Source organism: Schistocerca americana, chromosome 5 (assembly GCF_021461395.2).
Source record: "Schistocerca americana isolate TAMUIC-IGC-003095 chromosome 5, iqSchAmer2.1, whole genome shotgun sequence".
NCBI classification, from domain to species: Eukaryota; Metazoa; Arthropoda; class Insecta; order Orthoptera; family Acrididae; genus Schistocerca; species Schistocerca americana.
Window position 1 is genome coordinate 333,304,855 of NC_060123.1, and position 16,738 is coordinate 333,321,592.

Sequence of the window (16,738 nt, forward strand, 5' to 3'; positions counted from 1 at the left end):
TGCAATAATAACATTTTTCGTTGCGGCGGGACCTTTCACCAAATTTCAATCAGCAGTTTTCTCCTCCGAATGCCAGAATATTTTGTTTACACCCCCTACATTGAGAGAAGTGGCCATGGGAGTAAAATAAATCAGAGCTCGTACCGAAAGATTTAGATTTTAGTTTTTCCCACGTGCTATTCGAGAGTGTAACATTCGAGAAATAACCTAAAAGTTGTTGTATGAACCCTGAGCCAAGCGTGAATTGCAGTCTGTAACAAGTTGTCACATTCGTGACTTAGTTCTGCTTGCATTTTCCTGTTCTTCTGTTTTCTCATTGTCTACAGGTGTTATTCCGTAAGGAGTTTTCTGAAGTAGAGCAGTAGCATCTTTGATTCGAAATGTTTTCCACATTGTACGTTCTATTCAGGAAAGGCTTAAATTCTTCATACTCTACATGTGAAATAACTACAACAGTTGCTGTGCAAGCCTCGTGCTCTCTTCATACAAATCCATAACCTAAGCAGAAAAGTCGAAATGAGCCCCCATAAAGCATTAGGACCCGTAACAATCTCCTGAACTGTGTTTCAGTTAGGAATCTTCCAACTATTTTAAAGCGTGCATCGCCAATCCATCGAAAAAATTTCGGAGATTGTTCAGGGATACTTTTTTAATATTTTGGCATGCAGAACCCGTGTTCTTCGGTAGCTCATTAGAATAATTGCTTTTCACTTGATATGTTGCCACCATTTATCTTTGCACTGCACTGAAAATATCTGCGCAGGAGTGAAATTCTCGACAGGATGTACTATATTTCGTTTTTGGAAAAAAAAAGCAGAAGGCAGTTACTGATGGTACTTACTATTGAAAATTGTAGCGTTGATTTCACTCTTCGCCCTCAAACTTGCATCCAGTTTTGCTCGTTTCTGTTTCGGATTTGTTTTCCGCCAGTATTAGTTGTATGTCATCAGTTATACAGAAGTTAACCGATGAAGAGTTGGTCGATATACCGCTCTGGTAGCGGTTCGCTATATGCAGAGAAAGACTGCCAGAACAATCCAATGCCGAACGGCTCCTGCAGAGGTGGCAACTGCGTCACAGTGCTTCTGCATCTGCTTGAAGCTTCTTGCATATCTCTGTGTTTTGTGTTGTACGTTTTGGTGGTTGCATATCGCAGAACTTACCCAGATACAAAGGCAACTGTGGATAAGTAACCAACTAAATCATAATTACTCATAATTACTTTCTAATGAGCCACTGTAGAGCAGCGGCCCTTTATACCAAAATATATCTCCAATCAACCACAGAGATTTTTTCGGTGAAGATCGGGTTTCCCCTATATATTCGATAATAGTGTCACCGATCATATAAGCGCGGTACTGCTGAGACAGAACGTCCAGAATATGGATTAGCAGCCTTTTGAGACCACAATATACGAGCAAGGAAAATGTCTGGGAGCACAGAAACCGCTTGAGTACAACATAAAACACCTCATAGAATAATCACTGCAGTAAAAGCACTAACACTGAGAAAGAGGAAGGAGAGGAAAGAGCAGGTAGATGTATTAGTACTTGTGTGGTGTAAAACTGTAAATGGTAATGCTTAAGGAAATATATGAGGAAATTCAAGCAGTAATCATGATTGTATTTCTTATAAGCAGTAATCATGATTGTAATATCCTGACCAGCAGACGATATTGATTGGGGCTCGGAAGCGGCAGAGTCAGCGATAGACGACACCACCAGAGGCGTGAACAACAGGTCACGCGGGCCCAGCCAATAGCAGGCCGGTTTTGCATTGCACAGCATGCCACATGAGATGTTACCAAAGTCGCCTAGCTGCTTTTCGGCTGCCAAGCTTGCTCTATAAATGGACTTTCTGGACTTTGTTATTATGATTCTTCAGTGCTCCACACAACACAAACTTGGCTCTATTTATGGATTACGCTTTTATTTAGGGAGCAGGCATGAAAATGGTTATGGTGGAACCTTATGAGATTAAATAAACAGAAAGCACTCTACCTGCCCTTATTCTTTTTCCAAAGAAATAACACCCAAGTACAATATACCTTTTGTAATAAGTTCAACAGTATCGCGCTATGAAGCATCAAATCAAATAACATTTGATCTATTTGTTCCAAATTTGCCTCATGTTGAAGTGCGTTTATTAAAAAGATAAATAATTTTACATTGATGTGACAAGTATTATAGCAGAGAGTGAGATAAAGTAGAGTACTTTTAGTTTAGTGGCTTATAATGTGCGCTTTTTTCCAGAAACTCTTCGCGTATATCCACCGGTTGCCGCTCTGAACCGCGAGGTGGTGCAGGATTACAAACTGCCAGGCTATGACTGTGTTCTGGAGAAAGGAACTAAGGTCGTCATTCCAGTGTTGGGCCTTCATCATGATCCCAAGTATTTCCGAAATCCTGACCAGTTCGACCCAGAGCACTTCTCTGACGAGCAGAAGGCTTCCAGACATCCCTTCTGCTATCTGCCCTTCGGTGAGGGGCCACGTATCTGCATTGGTGAGTCTCTTCCCGTTTATTATTTATTACTGGCAGATTAATCATGTTGCTCAGTTCTTTCTTTATACGATTCGCCCTCTTTCGTTCACACTTTCATTCAAACTTTCGACTCTCGATTCATTTATACCGGCATCCGTATGTATGTGAAGATCAGTAGATAATTGACTCCTCGAAACATCGCCTTTGGAGAAGGAAGGTGTGTTAGAATCGTCTCCCTGCCATCCCCCTACCAACCCGGCCTCCTTTCCCCTCCCACTCACGGATAACATGCTGTAAAAACGACTGCTGCTACTCTTTAAAACTGAATTTTTTTTCTAATTTTACCGCCATGATCTTTAAACCGAGAGGAACTCTGGAGTAAGCAAACGTATGTTCACTCGTACTGGAACATAGGTTACCGTAATCTCAAGAAAGGAGTTATCTGCGATGCAAAATATCTTTCTTTTAACGCCTCCCTTAGGAGTCTGTGCATTTCTTTGACGCTCTCTCTATAGGTAAGCAAATCCGTTACCGATAGCTCATTTAGTCCTTCAATTTCCATCTCTCACATAATATTACTTAGAAAGGTGCCAGATTCACAAAAAGTTATCCAAAATTTGTCAAAAGAGAGTTTTGTAGGTGAGTCAACAAGAGTCTAATATTTTAGTTTATAGGAGTGACACCCGGAAAATTCCTGTTGCCACTCAGGAACTGCTTCCTGTTGTGCAATGTATTACGGTTCCTTGCCGCTCCGTTCACAAATGTAGCAAGCGAAGACTGATTACTTGGTAGGTTACCGACAAATCTGTGTGTCCTTTACGTTCCTCGCCACACTGAATGTATGTCGTCATTTCTATTTGTATCACAAGAGAGATACTGCCTAGAGGAAAATTAAAGAGACATTTGGAGAAAAGAGAGCCACTTGTATGAATATCAAGAGCTCAGATGGAAACCCAGTTATAAGCAAAGGGCCGGCCGGTGTGGCCGTGCGGTTCTAGGCGCTTCAGTCTGGAACCGCGTGACGGCTACGGTCGCAGGTTCAAATGCTGCCTCGGGCATAGATGTGTGTGATGTCCTTAGGTTAGTTAGGTTTAAGTAGTTCTAAGTTCTAGTGGACTGATGACCATAGATGTTAAGTCCCATAGAGCTCAGAGCCATTTGAACCATTTTTTTTATAATCAAAGAAGGGAAAGCAGAAAGGTGGAAGGAGTATATAGAGGGTCTATACAAGGGCGATGTACTTGAGGGCAATATTATGGAAATGGAAGAGGATGTAGATGATAATGAAATGGGAGATTCGATACTGCGTGAAGAGTTTGACAGAGCACTGAAAGACCTAAGTCGAAACAAGGCCCCGGAAGTAGACAACATTCCATTAGAACTACTGACGGCCTTGGGAGAGCCAGTACTGACAAAACTCTACCATCTAGTGAGCAAGATGTATGAGACAGGCGGAATACCCTCAGACTTCAAGAAGAATATAATAATTCCAATCCCAAAGAAAGCAGGTATTGCCAGATGTGAAAATTGCCGAACTATCGTTTTAATAAGTCATGGCTGCAAAATACTAACGTGAATTTTATACAGAAGAATGGAAAAACTAGTAGAAGCCGACTTCGGGAAAGATCAGTTTGGATTCCGTAGAAATGTAGGAACACGTGAGGCAATACTGACCTTACGACTTATCTTAGAGGAAAGATTAAGGAATGGCAAACCTACGTTTCTAGCATTTGTAGACTCAGAGAAAGCTTTTGACAATGTTGACTGGAATACTCTCTTTTAAACTCTAAAGGTCGCAAGGGTAAAATACAGGGAGCGAAAGGCTATTTACAGTTTGTACAGAAACCAGATGGCAATTATAAGAGTCGAGGGGCATGAAAGGTAAGCAGTGGTTGGGAAGGGAGTGACACGTTGTTGTAGCCTCTCCCCGATGTTATACAATTTGTATATTGAGCAAGCAGTAAATGACACAAAAGAAAAATTCGGCGTACGTATTAAAATCTATGGAGAAGAAATAAAAACTTTGATGTTCGCCTACGACATTGTAAATCTGTCAGAGACAGCAAAGGACTTGGAAGAGCAGTTGAACGGAATGGACAGTGTCTTGAAAGGAGGATATAAGATGAACATCAACAAAAGCAAAACGAGGATAATGGAATGTAGGCGAATTAAGTCGGGTGATGCTGAGGGAATTGGATTAGGAAATGAGACACTTAAAGTAGTAAAGGAGTTTTAATATTTGGGGAGCAAAATAACTGATGATGGTCGAAGTAGGAGGATATAAAATTTAGACTGGGAATGGCAAGGAAAGCGTTTCTGAAGAAGAGAAATTTGTTAACATCGAGTATAGATTTAAGTGTCAGGAAGCCGTTTCTGAAAGTATTTGTATGGAGTGTAGCCATGTATGGAAATGATACATGGACGATAAATAGTTTGGACAAGAAGAGAATAGAAGCTTTCGAAATGTGATACTACAGAAGAATGTTGAAGATTAGATGGGTTGATCACATAACTAATGAGGAGGTATTGAATAGAATTGGGGAGAAGAGGAGTTTGTGGCACAACTTGACAAGAAGAAGTGACCGGTTGGTAGGGCATGTTCTGAGGCATCAAGGGATCACAAATTTAGCATTGGAGGGTAACGTGGAGGGTAAAAATCGTAGAGGGAGACCAAGTGATGTATACACTAAGCAGATTCAGAAGGATGTAGGTTGCAGTAAGTAGTGGGAGATGAAGAAGCTTGCACAGGATAGAGTAGCATGGAGAGGTGCATCAAACCAGTCTCAGGACTGAAGACCACAACAACAACATATTATACTCGGCGGCTGTAACTTATTTCGCTGAATGATGACTAGTCTTTTCGTCTCTAATATGTGTGATTCGCGTATTTGCGGAATTCCATATCATTTCTTTGTGCAAAGAGGGAATTAACATTTTGCATATATCGTCGAATCGTCGAGAGTTCCCATCCTGGGGCAAGTGTGGGGAGTCCCCCTCCCCACCTCCCCCCAGTTACCACCCCTCCTCCCCCAGCTTTCAGAAAAAGGAAGAAAGACAAATGTAGTCGGGTGTTTTTCTTTCAAGAAAATGCTATAAAATGTTTTTTATATGCCAGTAGTGTTCGTTACATGCATACTTCTCTTTTTATGCAGGGAGCAATGAGTAGCCTATAAGTGCAGATACTTTTGTTGCTGACTGAACAACATTTCATCAGTATACACGTTGTTTGCAAACGAATAATTGTAGCCATTAGAAGTCGGATGTTTTTAGGCTGTTCAGTACCTTCAAGTACATGTGGCAAGAGCAATCAATCCAGCAATGTTTATTTTCTCCTAGGCACCAGCTCAGCTGTTGAAGTGTGGATACATGGACGGTTAGTGTATACTGACAGGCATAGCCCACCTAGTGGTGCTGTACGACTGTACAGAGAACATCAGGTTGTAAAGCTTGTGACTTGTTTGTGGGAATACTGTTGGACGCAGAGAAAAGTAACCAACACACTGATGACTGTAAATATTAAGGTACCTTACGTAAACATGCCTGCACCTATACCCATGACATAACTGTATGAATTCAAGCGATCTCAAGGCGCAGCGTTCAGCAAGAAAGAGCGTGCAAACGCAACATCATTGACGAGTCATCCACCCTCCGCAATCCCACACAAGCCAACAAGACAGCACAACACGGCAACGCTTATGATCACCGTTAACATGTCAAAACCGTGTTATTTTTAGTATATGTCTGTAGTGTCCTACATGTGATCTGCACTTAGTTTAGTGTCTTCAGTCACCGGAAATTACTTTTGAATAAAAGAAAGCAAACAGGTGAAAAGTGTAAATACCCTTAAAAACGTAATTGCTATTATGTAGCGTTCCTCTGTTTTTTCTTTCGTCGCATCGTTTCTGAATACTTACATTTTTACAGATGAACATACATTTTTATAAATGATGCATGTTATTCTATCCAATAAAAAAGACACTAAATTCTTAAGCCGGTTTGAATGGAATGTTAGAAATCCTCTTAACGGGATTGTTCTTAAATATTTTGAAGTTAAATTTCTGTTACAGAGATGCATATAAGGAATTTCTTCGAACAAAAAGGTGTTTCTGCTACACAGAAAAGGAACTTCCATGATTAATTAAAAGTTCAAGGTTCAATGCCTTCAGAAGTGCATCCCACAACAGCTTATAGTTTAGTTTCAACATGAGCTTCTACCTTCACGCTATCTGTCGATAGAATCTCTCCACTGCCAATCATCTCTCGTCTCATTGCCACAATATTCTTCCATCATTAGTGCTAAGTCTGCTGGTATCGGTACTGACTGGGATGATTTGAACCTGTCAATTTCAGTTTCGACTGTCAACATGAAATTTGATTCGTGATTTCATAAAGGATATTGGTGAGAAAAACTACGAAAACATTATATTAAAGGACTGGGCTAGAAAGGTACTCGTGCCTAGTATACTCGCCTAAGTTTAAGGGAGGGAAATACAAGCATTGCACTCTTTTCACACCAGTTATAAAAAGAGGAATATGTGTTGCTTTTGTGGTAAAGGCTCACCAAGGCTACAGACACTCATGAAGATTTAATTTTATTTAGAGTAAGTTTGGATGACAAAGTGTTGGAGTATCATTTATAAAATCGTAGTGTAAAAGCAAAAATATTTCACAAAGACATCAAAAGAATTTAATAAATATATGTGGTTCTATCTTACAACACGAGATTGTTGATGATGTAAGGAGATCACCATCGTTTTCATTATGGATGATGAAACGGCTGACATTAGTAGGAAAGATCAACTGTGCATGGCAGTACGGTGTGTAGACGAGTAATTAAACTTTACAGATAAAGAAGAATCTTTAGGGTTTGCAGAGCTGACTACGCTGTATACTGAGGCAATTTCTTCGTATATTTTAAAAATTGTTAAAAATTTGGGCGTTGACATGAATAACTTGATTAGCTTCGGCTCTGATGGCTGCGTGACAATGTCAGACCATGAAATCTAAGTACAGGCTAGGATTAAAGCAGGAGTTCCCACACTTTTCCTGTGATAGAAGAATTTGGTGGGACACATTGTTCATTTTCAACGTTAATAACGTTTTCAATAATAAGAACTTGTTTTATTCAGTGATTACTTCAATTTGAAATCATAAATAATAGCACAGAAATCATAATAGATTTGTTAAGTAGTAATTAACATCGTCAACATGTCGAAAACGATCCCGTGGAACACCAGTGATACGGGGAACACATTTTGGGGAACCCTGGTTTAAAGGAAGTATCATTCAGCTGCTTGTTTCCACTATCAATCAAACAGACTAAACTTAGTTGCTAATGACCTTAAAAGTGGCAGAAAATTCGTAACACCATCTGAACAATAAAAGAAGTTATTAGATTTGTAAAGGAAGTGTATTGCCCCTTATACTAATTAAAGCTCGCACAGAGGTATTTAAGCAATCATTCTTCCTGCGCTCATACGCGGATGTATCGCGCGGAAACTTTAAAATATGGTACAATTAGAAGCAGCCCTGACACGCAATTCACAGTGTTTTTAAAGTATGGAAGTCGATGCAGAAAGGCAGATAGTCATAGCTGGGCACAAGAGCGGTTGCCTGGTTAACTTTTAAGTTAACTTTAAAAAAACGATAATGGACTCTTTAACTTACGTTAACTTCTTTTGAGTCTGTACATTAGGTTCCAGCCCTTTAAGACAAAAATGACGCAACGCCGCCCGCGGAAGTCGTGTTCTGACAAGTCCAGGCCATGTGAGTGTACGTCTGCTGCTGGGTGCGTGTAGTTGACGTAAACAGTCGAGTGTGAGCGAGATATGTTGGGAGTTTATTTTGTCTGTTTACTGCAAACTGCTTCTTGTTATCAGATTAACTATGGAAGTTAAATCACGGCAGGAAATGTATGTATGTCAACAATCGAGTGAAAGTAGTAAGAAAACGTACGCAAAAAGTCGTAGAAGAGGCTTTGAGGCATGAACCCGCCGATAGTTTAAATGGCAATGATACTTTAAGTGGTGGTGGCTGAAGCAGCAATAACGAAGACGAACAGGAAGATTTTTTTTTTTTACGTATGTGATTCAACCAAAAGAGAAGCCTCGTGGTAACACATCAGCAAAAAGTAAAGCCCAGGGTTTACTCAAATTGTGGCTGTGCCTGAAATCAAAAGACTCATCTAACGATGCTGAGTTTCCAGGGGTGTACGTAGTAATAGGTTTACTTATTAAATATAACATCCCTATACCCTCGAGTGCTGCAGTAAAACGAGTTTTTTCTGTGGGCAAAGACATTTTATCTCCTTAACGAGCCTCGCTCTCGGATGAAAATATGTTGGCGTTCATGAATCGAAATATGTACTTTCTGTCATAAACTATCTGATTCTTCTGTATTTTATTCTCAGGTTATGTAACTTTGATAACTAAATAATTTTAAAACTGAATGATAATATGGATGAAACTGTTTTTTATTTATCCTCGATGTCCCACCTACACTTAAGCAACTAACATATTTTTAAGACACAAAGGAATTGCAAACATTGGCATTGATTTGGCATTGATTTAAATCAATGGGTAAGGTTGAAAATTTGCTAAAATACTAGATCACGGCAGTCATACTGTGTATGAAATAAAAACACATTATTTTAACTATTTTATGAAAAAGTGGATATTTTGCAACAAAAAAGCAGAAAGAACTAAAAATGTACACCTCATATGATTTTACGCTGATAATGTTACAAAAAGCAAAGTGTAAAGTATAGGTTCGTTTATGGATCTGACACTAATATTTATTGGGAAAAGGAAACTGTAAATTCCTATTCTTCCTGCTGAACAAATCAAACACTTTGTTCCTGAAACCAAAGAAGATACAAGCTTGACAGACAGTCCTCGCCAGTACTACTTCTCAGTCACGTTCTCACTCTACGCAATATGCTGAAGGAATGCTCGACGGTGCAAAATGTTGGGAAGCATGGTTTGGTAGAATACAAACTCCTTACTGCTTGATAAAACATAGTATCAGCAAGGATATCATGGAGCTTCTTTTTCATACACTCCTTATTTGTCCAGGTGTCATACTATAATCTGGTTTCTAGTTCCAAGTTGCCAATTTCTTAAAACTTTTTACGTCTCTCATGAAATCTTCTTTCTTCCCCTTTTTCTTTACATGTTAGTGAATAATTCCACCTTTGAAAGGTACGTCTTCATCTTTTTCAAATCTTATGATAAGTTACCTGTCTATGCACAGTGTGTAAACTGGCGCTTTGAAATAGTCTTCAGGCGATGAGCACTGGATATTCCCATTCCGCCTGTGGGTCTTGCTTCCCGCCAATCTTGGGATTTTTATTTCTGTGTCAAGTTCCTTACAATCTTCTTTTATTGCTTCGGAAACGTTTGGGAATTCGTCATTGCTTCCTCTCTAGTTTTGAAAATGGGCTATCAGTTCAGTGTAGACACATGCGTAGTCTGAGTGGAAATATGTATCAATATACTGCAATTTTTTCACTGTTGGTTGTAGATATGAAGGAAGCGAGACAGATGGAATATGTGAATAAGCTGTTTAGTATTTCAAACATCGTCGTAAATGTTACTATATGTATCCCATTGTGAGACAAGACGGTTAATGCTATCATAGAAAAATGTTTGCAGTTGCCTACTATAACGATACTGCCTTCCCCAAAACTCTAATTAAATGTCTGAAACCATTTTTTTATATGCATCTGGATAATTATCGGACAATTTAGTGCGTCCTAAGGCCTTGTATGTGTGTTTTTCTATATATGATTCTGTCCAGTTTGCTAACACTTGATATTCATTGTGAAAGCATATAGAAGGTTCTGGAAAAAGTATATTGTCATGATTGTAAGGGGATTGTTGTCATTAACAAAATTATGTACAGGTTCCAAATCAAAAACCTAGTTGAGAAGCTGAAATAACAGATATTTAGTAACAAATATAAAAAGGCCGTGGATGTGTTGGCATAAGTGGCTGTCGCCTATATTACCACAATTAGAATTGAATAACGAGTAAACAAAGAATACATCTTTATCTTGAGAAATAGCTTAAAAGTTATTACCAAGCGATGTATTTTCATTTGTTATACATTTTTATGTCCTCCTCTGTAATTAATATCCTTTGTAATTACATTTCTAATTAACCCTCGAATTGTTTACTTCACACAATTTTCTGATTTTTGGAATTTGAGGCCTTATTTATAACTTTCACGTATGTAATCGGATAAAGCACGAGTTCTATACTACCAATGAATGTTATAAACCAAATCCAAACTGTAATTAATTATGTAACTAAAATAATACAAGAGACATTATTGTAATTAACGTTCAGATAAATTTTCATATTTAAAACTAGTGATGATACTACAAAAATTAGATCTATTAATATTGTATTTTTTACCTTATTCAGCTGTAACATCAATTTCTTTACATTTCGTGAATTTTAACTGTAACATTGAAATTGTACGATTTTAATAATGGAGTATTTTGTAATTTATTGTTAAAATTCTATATAAAACAAAGCAGCGATGCTGCCAGTCAGTCAGTTTTGAAGTTGGTTTTGGAAGTCAAAGAGATCAGTGAAGTAAGTCAGTCAGTGTTTTGTTAACATGACGTGTCTGCAGCTCAGTTGTCAATAAATTTTGTGAAGTTGGAAACTGCTATTTTCATCCATGAAATTAACTACAGGCCAAGTTAAGTTAATTTAAGTAACGTTCAACAATATATCGTTACACTACGGAACCATGATTGTGCCCACGCGTGCAGCTCTTCGTCCGAAGCAAATCACCGTTCACAAACGTCTTTCTTCGGGGCTCCAAAACCACAGAAATCGCTTCGAGAGGGATCGGGTCTGTATGCAAGTATGTAAGGGCTTTCCCGTGAAACTTCTGCAGCGCAGTCGAAACGACCTTGCCAACATGTGGGCTAGCAACAGAATGATGCCGTCCGTCATCATCCCTGGACATTTGGACTTGATATCCACGTCTTCACGTGGTCACTGCAAAAACTGAAGTCCAAACGCCCAGTGATGTTGATGGAGGGCCTCACTCTGTTGAGTGGTAATCCCCGACCACATGTTACCAAGGTCGAATCGATTACAGCGCTGACATTTCACTAGGAAGCCTTTACACATCTTCCATACAGTGTCGATACCTGTCCATGTGATTTCCGTATTTTTGGAGCCCTGAAAAAGAACATTCATGGCCGTCGATTTGCTTCAAACGAAGAGAAGCACGTCTGTGTACAATTATGGTTTCATAGGTAAACGCAAATATTTTTCCCTTCAGCAATGTTCTAGAACTGCCCGCTGAAGTATTTTGTAAGCAGTTTCCTTTGTAGTGTGACAGCATTTCTCCCCCTCCTGTTAATGAACCGAAGTCTGCCACTTACTTCACCTGCGTCTGCGTGGCCACAGGAGTTTCACTCACATAAACAAAAATATTGGATGTTATTTATTGACTTAACTGTTGGGCCAACTAAACATTGAAGACGAACTTTCATCTTCAAGTTGTCAGTACTTTCTCAAGGCATCATATCCATACGTATCAAAAAACAACTATTTGAGCCCTAATACACGACCCTGAAGTACCCTAAAACTAATTGTGTTCAATCTCCTAGGAAGTATGAAATCTAATGGTCTGAACACGTTTTGTTATTTTGTTTACTAGGCCACGATGCGGACGTGATTCCGAGGCTTCAAGAAATATTTCTGCATATGCATCATTTAAGGATCTCGTGAATGAACATGATTATTAACAAAGAACTGTTTATAGAATAGGAATAAGTTCTTTCTCATATTCAATATAGAATCTAACGTCGAGATGGCCCTTTGAGAATTATACGGTGCATTTTTTTCCTCATCGTTCGCCAACAGGCGCTTGTGTTCCATCTCTCATGACTTCATTGTGGACACGACGGTAAACTTGAATCTTCTTTGACTCTATTGAAGCGTTAAGGTACTTCAAGTCCAATGGTCTTTTCAGTATACATCGATTTCAGCTATTTTCCCCTGGGCTCACATATTACTATTTACGTAAATTTCGCATCCATATTATGTTGAAATTAAGAACTATGTTGTGATTTTCTTCAGTGAAACAGTTTTGGATGATATAATTTTGTTTTAGTTGAGTGGACATTATGGCCATAAGGTCCGTAGTCGCTTTACAGTTCTTATGTTGCAAAGACGGATTTGAAATACCTTTAATAATTTAGTGTTCGGCGTTCATTCTACGGCCTTTCGGTTTATACCGTCACGAACAACGAGCATGTTGTCAAAAAAATTTGATGTATTGACTGATTTTACGATGGACCAAAACACATTACCCAAAACCGCATTCCGCTTTTCTTCCGTATGATGACAGACTAAATACTGTGTTTCTTTCCTTTGTGTAATGTTTTTCATTCTCAGATTGTGTAAGTGGACAGGTTTTTTATTCGTTCTTCTCTTTTTGCATGTTACTGCGCGTTTATAATTTATGCATCTTGTTTGTTGCTGCATCATTTCAAACATCCATCTTCTGCTAGCTCACTGTTATTTTTAAAGATTATCTGAGCGTAGCCATATACGCGCGTTTATTGGTCCTAGTCCATGTCGTTATCTTCACCACATTCAGTAACGAAAGGCCATTTATTTAAAATTTTTGTTGTTTCTAGATACCACTCTCGCAGTGATATTTGGCGTCTCAAGGTTTCATAAGTATTACAATGATTCATTACTTTTTTGTCCTTGTAATTTTTCGGGTTCTTTTCTCTACACATGATCTGTATTTCTTATAGCACTATGGCTTGATGAATTCACTTTTGTTTATCCTGCATGGGCAGTGCAGTTTCGTTAACACTGTGAAGTACGACAATTTTAGTTGCACAAAATATTTCGATTAACTGACGCTATTTCGAAAGGAGAGCTTTTCTCGTTATTCGACCACCTCTTTTTTACTTACTCTTTCGGGATTTGCACCGAATTAGAACTCGTATAGCTATTTCTTTATGTCCGATGGAGCGGCATGTGCTGGTTCGTGTTGTAGAGATTCACGTGCTTCCTGTTTAATCTGGTTTGGCGATTAACTGGATATGACAATCCTTCAATTGCTGGTAAAAGCATAATTTGTGAAGATCGTATGTTAAAATTGATGAACGCCATTATATTTTCACCATAACTGACTCCGATTTATTTGTTTTGAAGATTTATCAATGTTCCGAAATTGTACACAACGCTTGACTTAGAGATACGTATGTTAGTGTCTCCATGATTGGTGTTGATTGCAGCTGGCTAGATTGCTAGTAGAAATATTTTTAAACGAACACGAAATGAAATGTGAAATACATTTGTCGTAGCATCCCACTAGTCGAAGGAGACAGTTGTGTAGCATTACTTTGAGGAAAAGGGGAGCTAATTTTGAGATTCACAAATTACATGAATTGAAGCTACGCTTATTTCATTGCAGGCATGCGTTTCGGATTGGTGCAAGTGAAGCTGGCGATGGTACACCTGCTGTGGAAGTTTAGCTTCCTGCCAGCTGGGGAGAAGCCATCCAAGCTCCGGATGGCCCCGAACAACCTCCTGCTAACGCCGGAGGGCGGGATAGAGCTGCGCGTCGAGCGGCGACAAGTGCCGGCTAGCTGAAGTTCCAGCGACTGCGGACAACACTCGTAACAGGATGACATTTCCCGCTGAAGCGAACCTGCTGGACAGAACCGTTGTACACATTCGTTTGTTTATTCGTTTCACCACATGGGCACGTCGCCAGTTATTACCTAAACGAGACTGATGTAACGAAACTGGCTCTGGTGAGATTAAACTACCGAATTTTGATTGTGAGTGTGCTTAAACAGTAATACCCAGAAACGTAATGAAGCGACATTTAATGACTTGAGAGGAGGAAAAACTACATTTTGATACCAGAGTTACTGTAAGAGTCACGTTCGCAATTCGTAAACAAAACCCCTGTTGTTGTTGTGGTCTTCATCCTGAGACTGGTATGATGCAGGTCGCCATGCTACTGTATCCCGTGCAAGCTGCTTCATCTCCCAGTAACTACTGCAGCCTACATCCTTCTGACCTGCTTAGTGTATTCATCTCTTGGTCTCCCCCTAAGATTTTTACCCTCCGCGCTGCCCTCCAATACTAAATTTGTGACCCCTTGATGCCTCAGAACATGTCCTACCAAGCGATCCCTTCTTCTAGTCAAGTCGTGCCACAAATTCTTCTTCTCTCCAATTCTGTTCAGTACCTCCTCACCAGTTATGTGATCTACCCATCTGACCTTCAGCATTCTTCTGTAGCACCGCATTTCAAAAGCTTCTATTCTCTTCTTGTCTAATCTACTTATCGTCCGTGTTTCACTTCCATACATGGCTACACTCCATACAAATACTTTCAGAAACGACTTCCTGACACTTAAATCTATATTCGATGTTAACAAATTTCTCTTCTTCAGAAACGCTTTCCTCGCCATTGCCAGTCTACATTTTATATCCTCTCTACTTCGACCATCATCAGTTATTTTGCTCCCCAAATAGCAAAACTCCTTTACTACTTTAAGTGTCTCATTTCCTAATCTAATCCCCTCAGCATCACCCGACTTAATTCGACTACATTCCATTATCCTCGTTTTGCTTTTGTTGATGTTCATCTTATATCCTCCTTTCAAGACACTGTCCATTTCGTTCAACTGCTCTTCCAAATCCTTTGCTGTCTCTGACAGAATTACTATGTCATCGGCGAACCTTAAAATTTTTATTTCTTCTCCATGCATTTTAATACCTACTCCGAATTTTTCTTTTGTTTCCTTTACTGCTTCCTCAATATACAAATTGAATAACATCGGGGAGAGGCTACACCCATAAAAAATATAAATTACAAAACTCTCATGAATGCTTTCGTAAAAGTAAGCGAAACAAATCGTCCTATTGCCCATAGACAGTTGCAAACTTAAGTAAGATCACTTATGACTTAAGAATATTGTAATATGACGATTTGCAGAAGGCTTTCTGTCACTGTACATCTGTCAGATTTAAATTCCAGCTATATTTAGACCTTGCATCAATCAGAAACAACCTACTTTATTCATTATACTGACTGATTAGAGCCAGAAAGCTAATGGCCGACATCACTACCGACACACATTTTACCAAATACAACATTTAAATATGTAAAATTACTTTACATCACTGAATTTCCGAGAGCATATCTCCAAAAAGACATTTAAGTTACATATGATGGCAAACGGAAGCAAAAAGACACAAAGTCGGGTAACGGTACAGGATAAAATTGTGTATAGCGCATGTAATTGGGTAAAGCGGATTAAAGACGCATTATTATACTTAATTACTACCGTCTGGGTGACAGGAGAGAGAAAAACAAAACTTGACACACATTTAGAAAGCTGTGACCTGTACGTTTGCTATATGTGTCATAAGCAACACGAGAAATTAAAACTATGGCAGCGATCAGAATTTATCGTCAAGGGTGTCTTTAAAGCTTAGTGATTTCAATGAAAGCAAATTGTTGCAGCGGCCACATGTGCGAAGCTAAATCTTTTCCAGTTGATGTGTATCAAAGAAATACAGTAAATGCAATGCAAGTGAAACTCACTTTTTTACCGTAGTTTTTCTTTTCGTTATTCTGCCAAACATGACATTTTTGCAATTTCGGGAGTAAAGTGGATCAGGTCCTGAAGATAGATAAAGCTTGCAGCAGAGGAAAAAATAGATAACAATTAAGGTTATTTGCGTGACTCAACGAGAAGAGTTAAGATCATTGAAATGACTTTACGAAAAGCTTCTTAAGTTCATTACGACAAGGGGTATCATTTCCTCGTTTCATTCAATACTGACAATATATATAGATGCCACGTAGGCAGATAAAGACAGTGATGCAATCAGTTTTTAAGGAAAAAGGTGGCAAGTTGAGGATACATTTTGTATGTATTGATGCTGTTGACATTCAAACAGTTTCCATATTACACATATTTGTAAGATAACGGTGAAAGATTTGGGGAGGAGGCGATATAATGTCGCAGACATTAATGTGAACAATGTGCAGTTGATATAGTTGACATACATAACATAATAACATTACCAGGAAACCCATGGGAAACTTTTGCATTTTTATGGTTTCAAATAATGACAGTATTTGGAATAAGTGTAGTCGTTGAGATAAGGGTAGTTGCGTGAATGAAGAGAAAACATCTTTAATAATGAACCGAATGGTGTGAAATAAAAATCATGAATTTATGAT

The 16,738-nt window shown here is 38.9% G+C and overlaps 1 protein-coding gene across 1 annotated transcript in view; it reads left to right on the forward strand.

Moving 5' to 3' along the window:
• LOC124616350 (cytochrome P450 6k1-like) overlaps positions 1 to 14,122 on the forward strand; it is a 61,051-nt gene extending 46,929 nt beyond the window's left edge. Inside the window, exons 4-5 of the mRNA XM_047144659.1 lie at positions 2,253 to 2,504; positions 13,944 to 14,122. Coding sequence (XP_047000615.1) covers positions 2,253 to 2,504; positions 13,944 to 14,122 — 431 coding nt within the window. The remainder of the gene's footprint in view (positions 1 to 2,252; positions 2,505 to 13,943) is intronic.
• Positions 14,123 to 16,738: the final 2,616 nt, after the last annotated feature.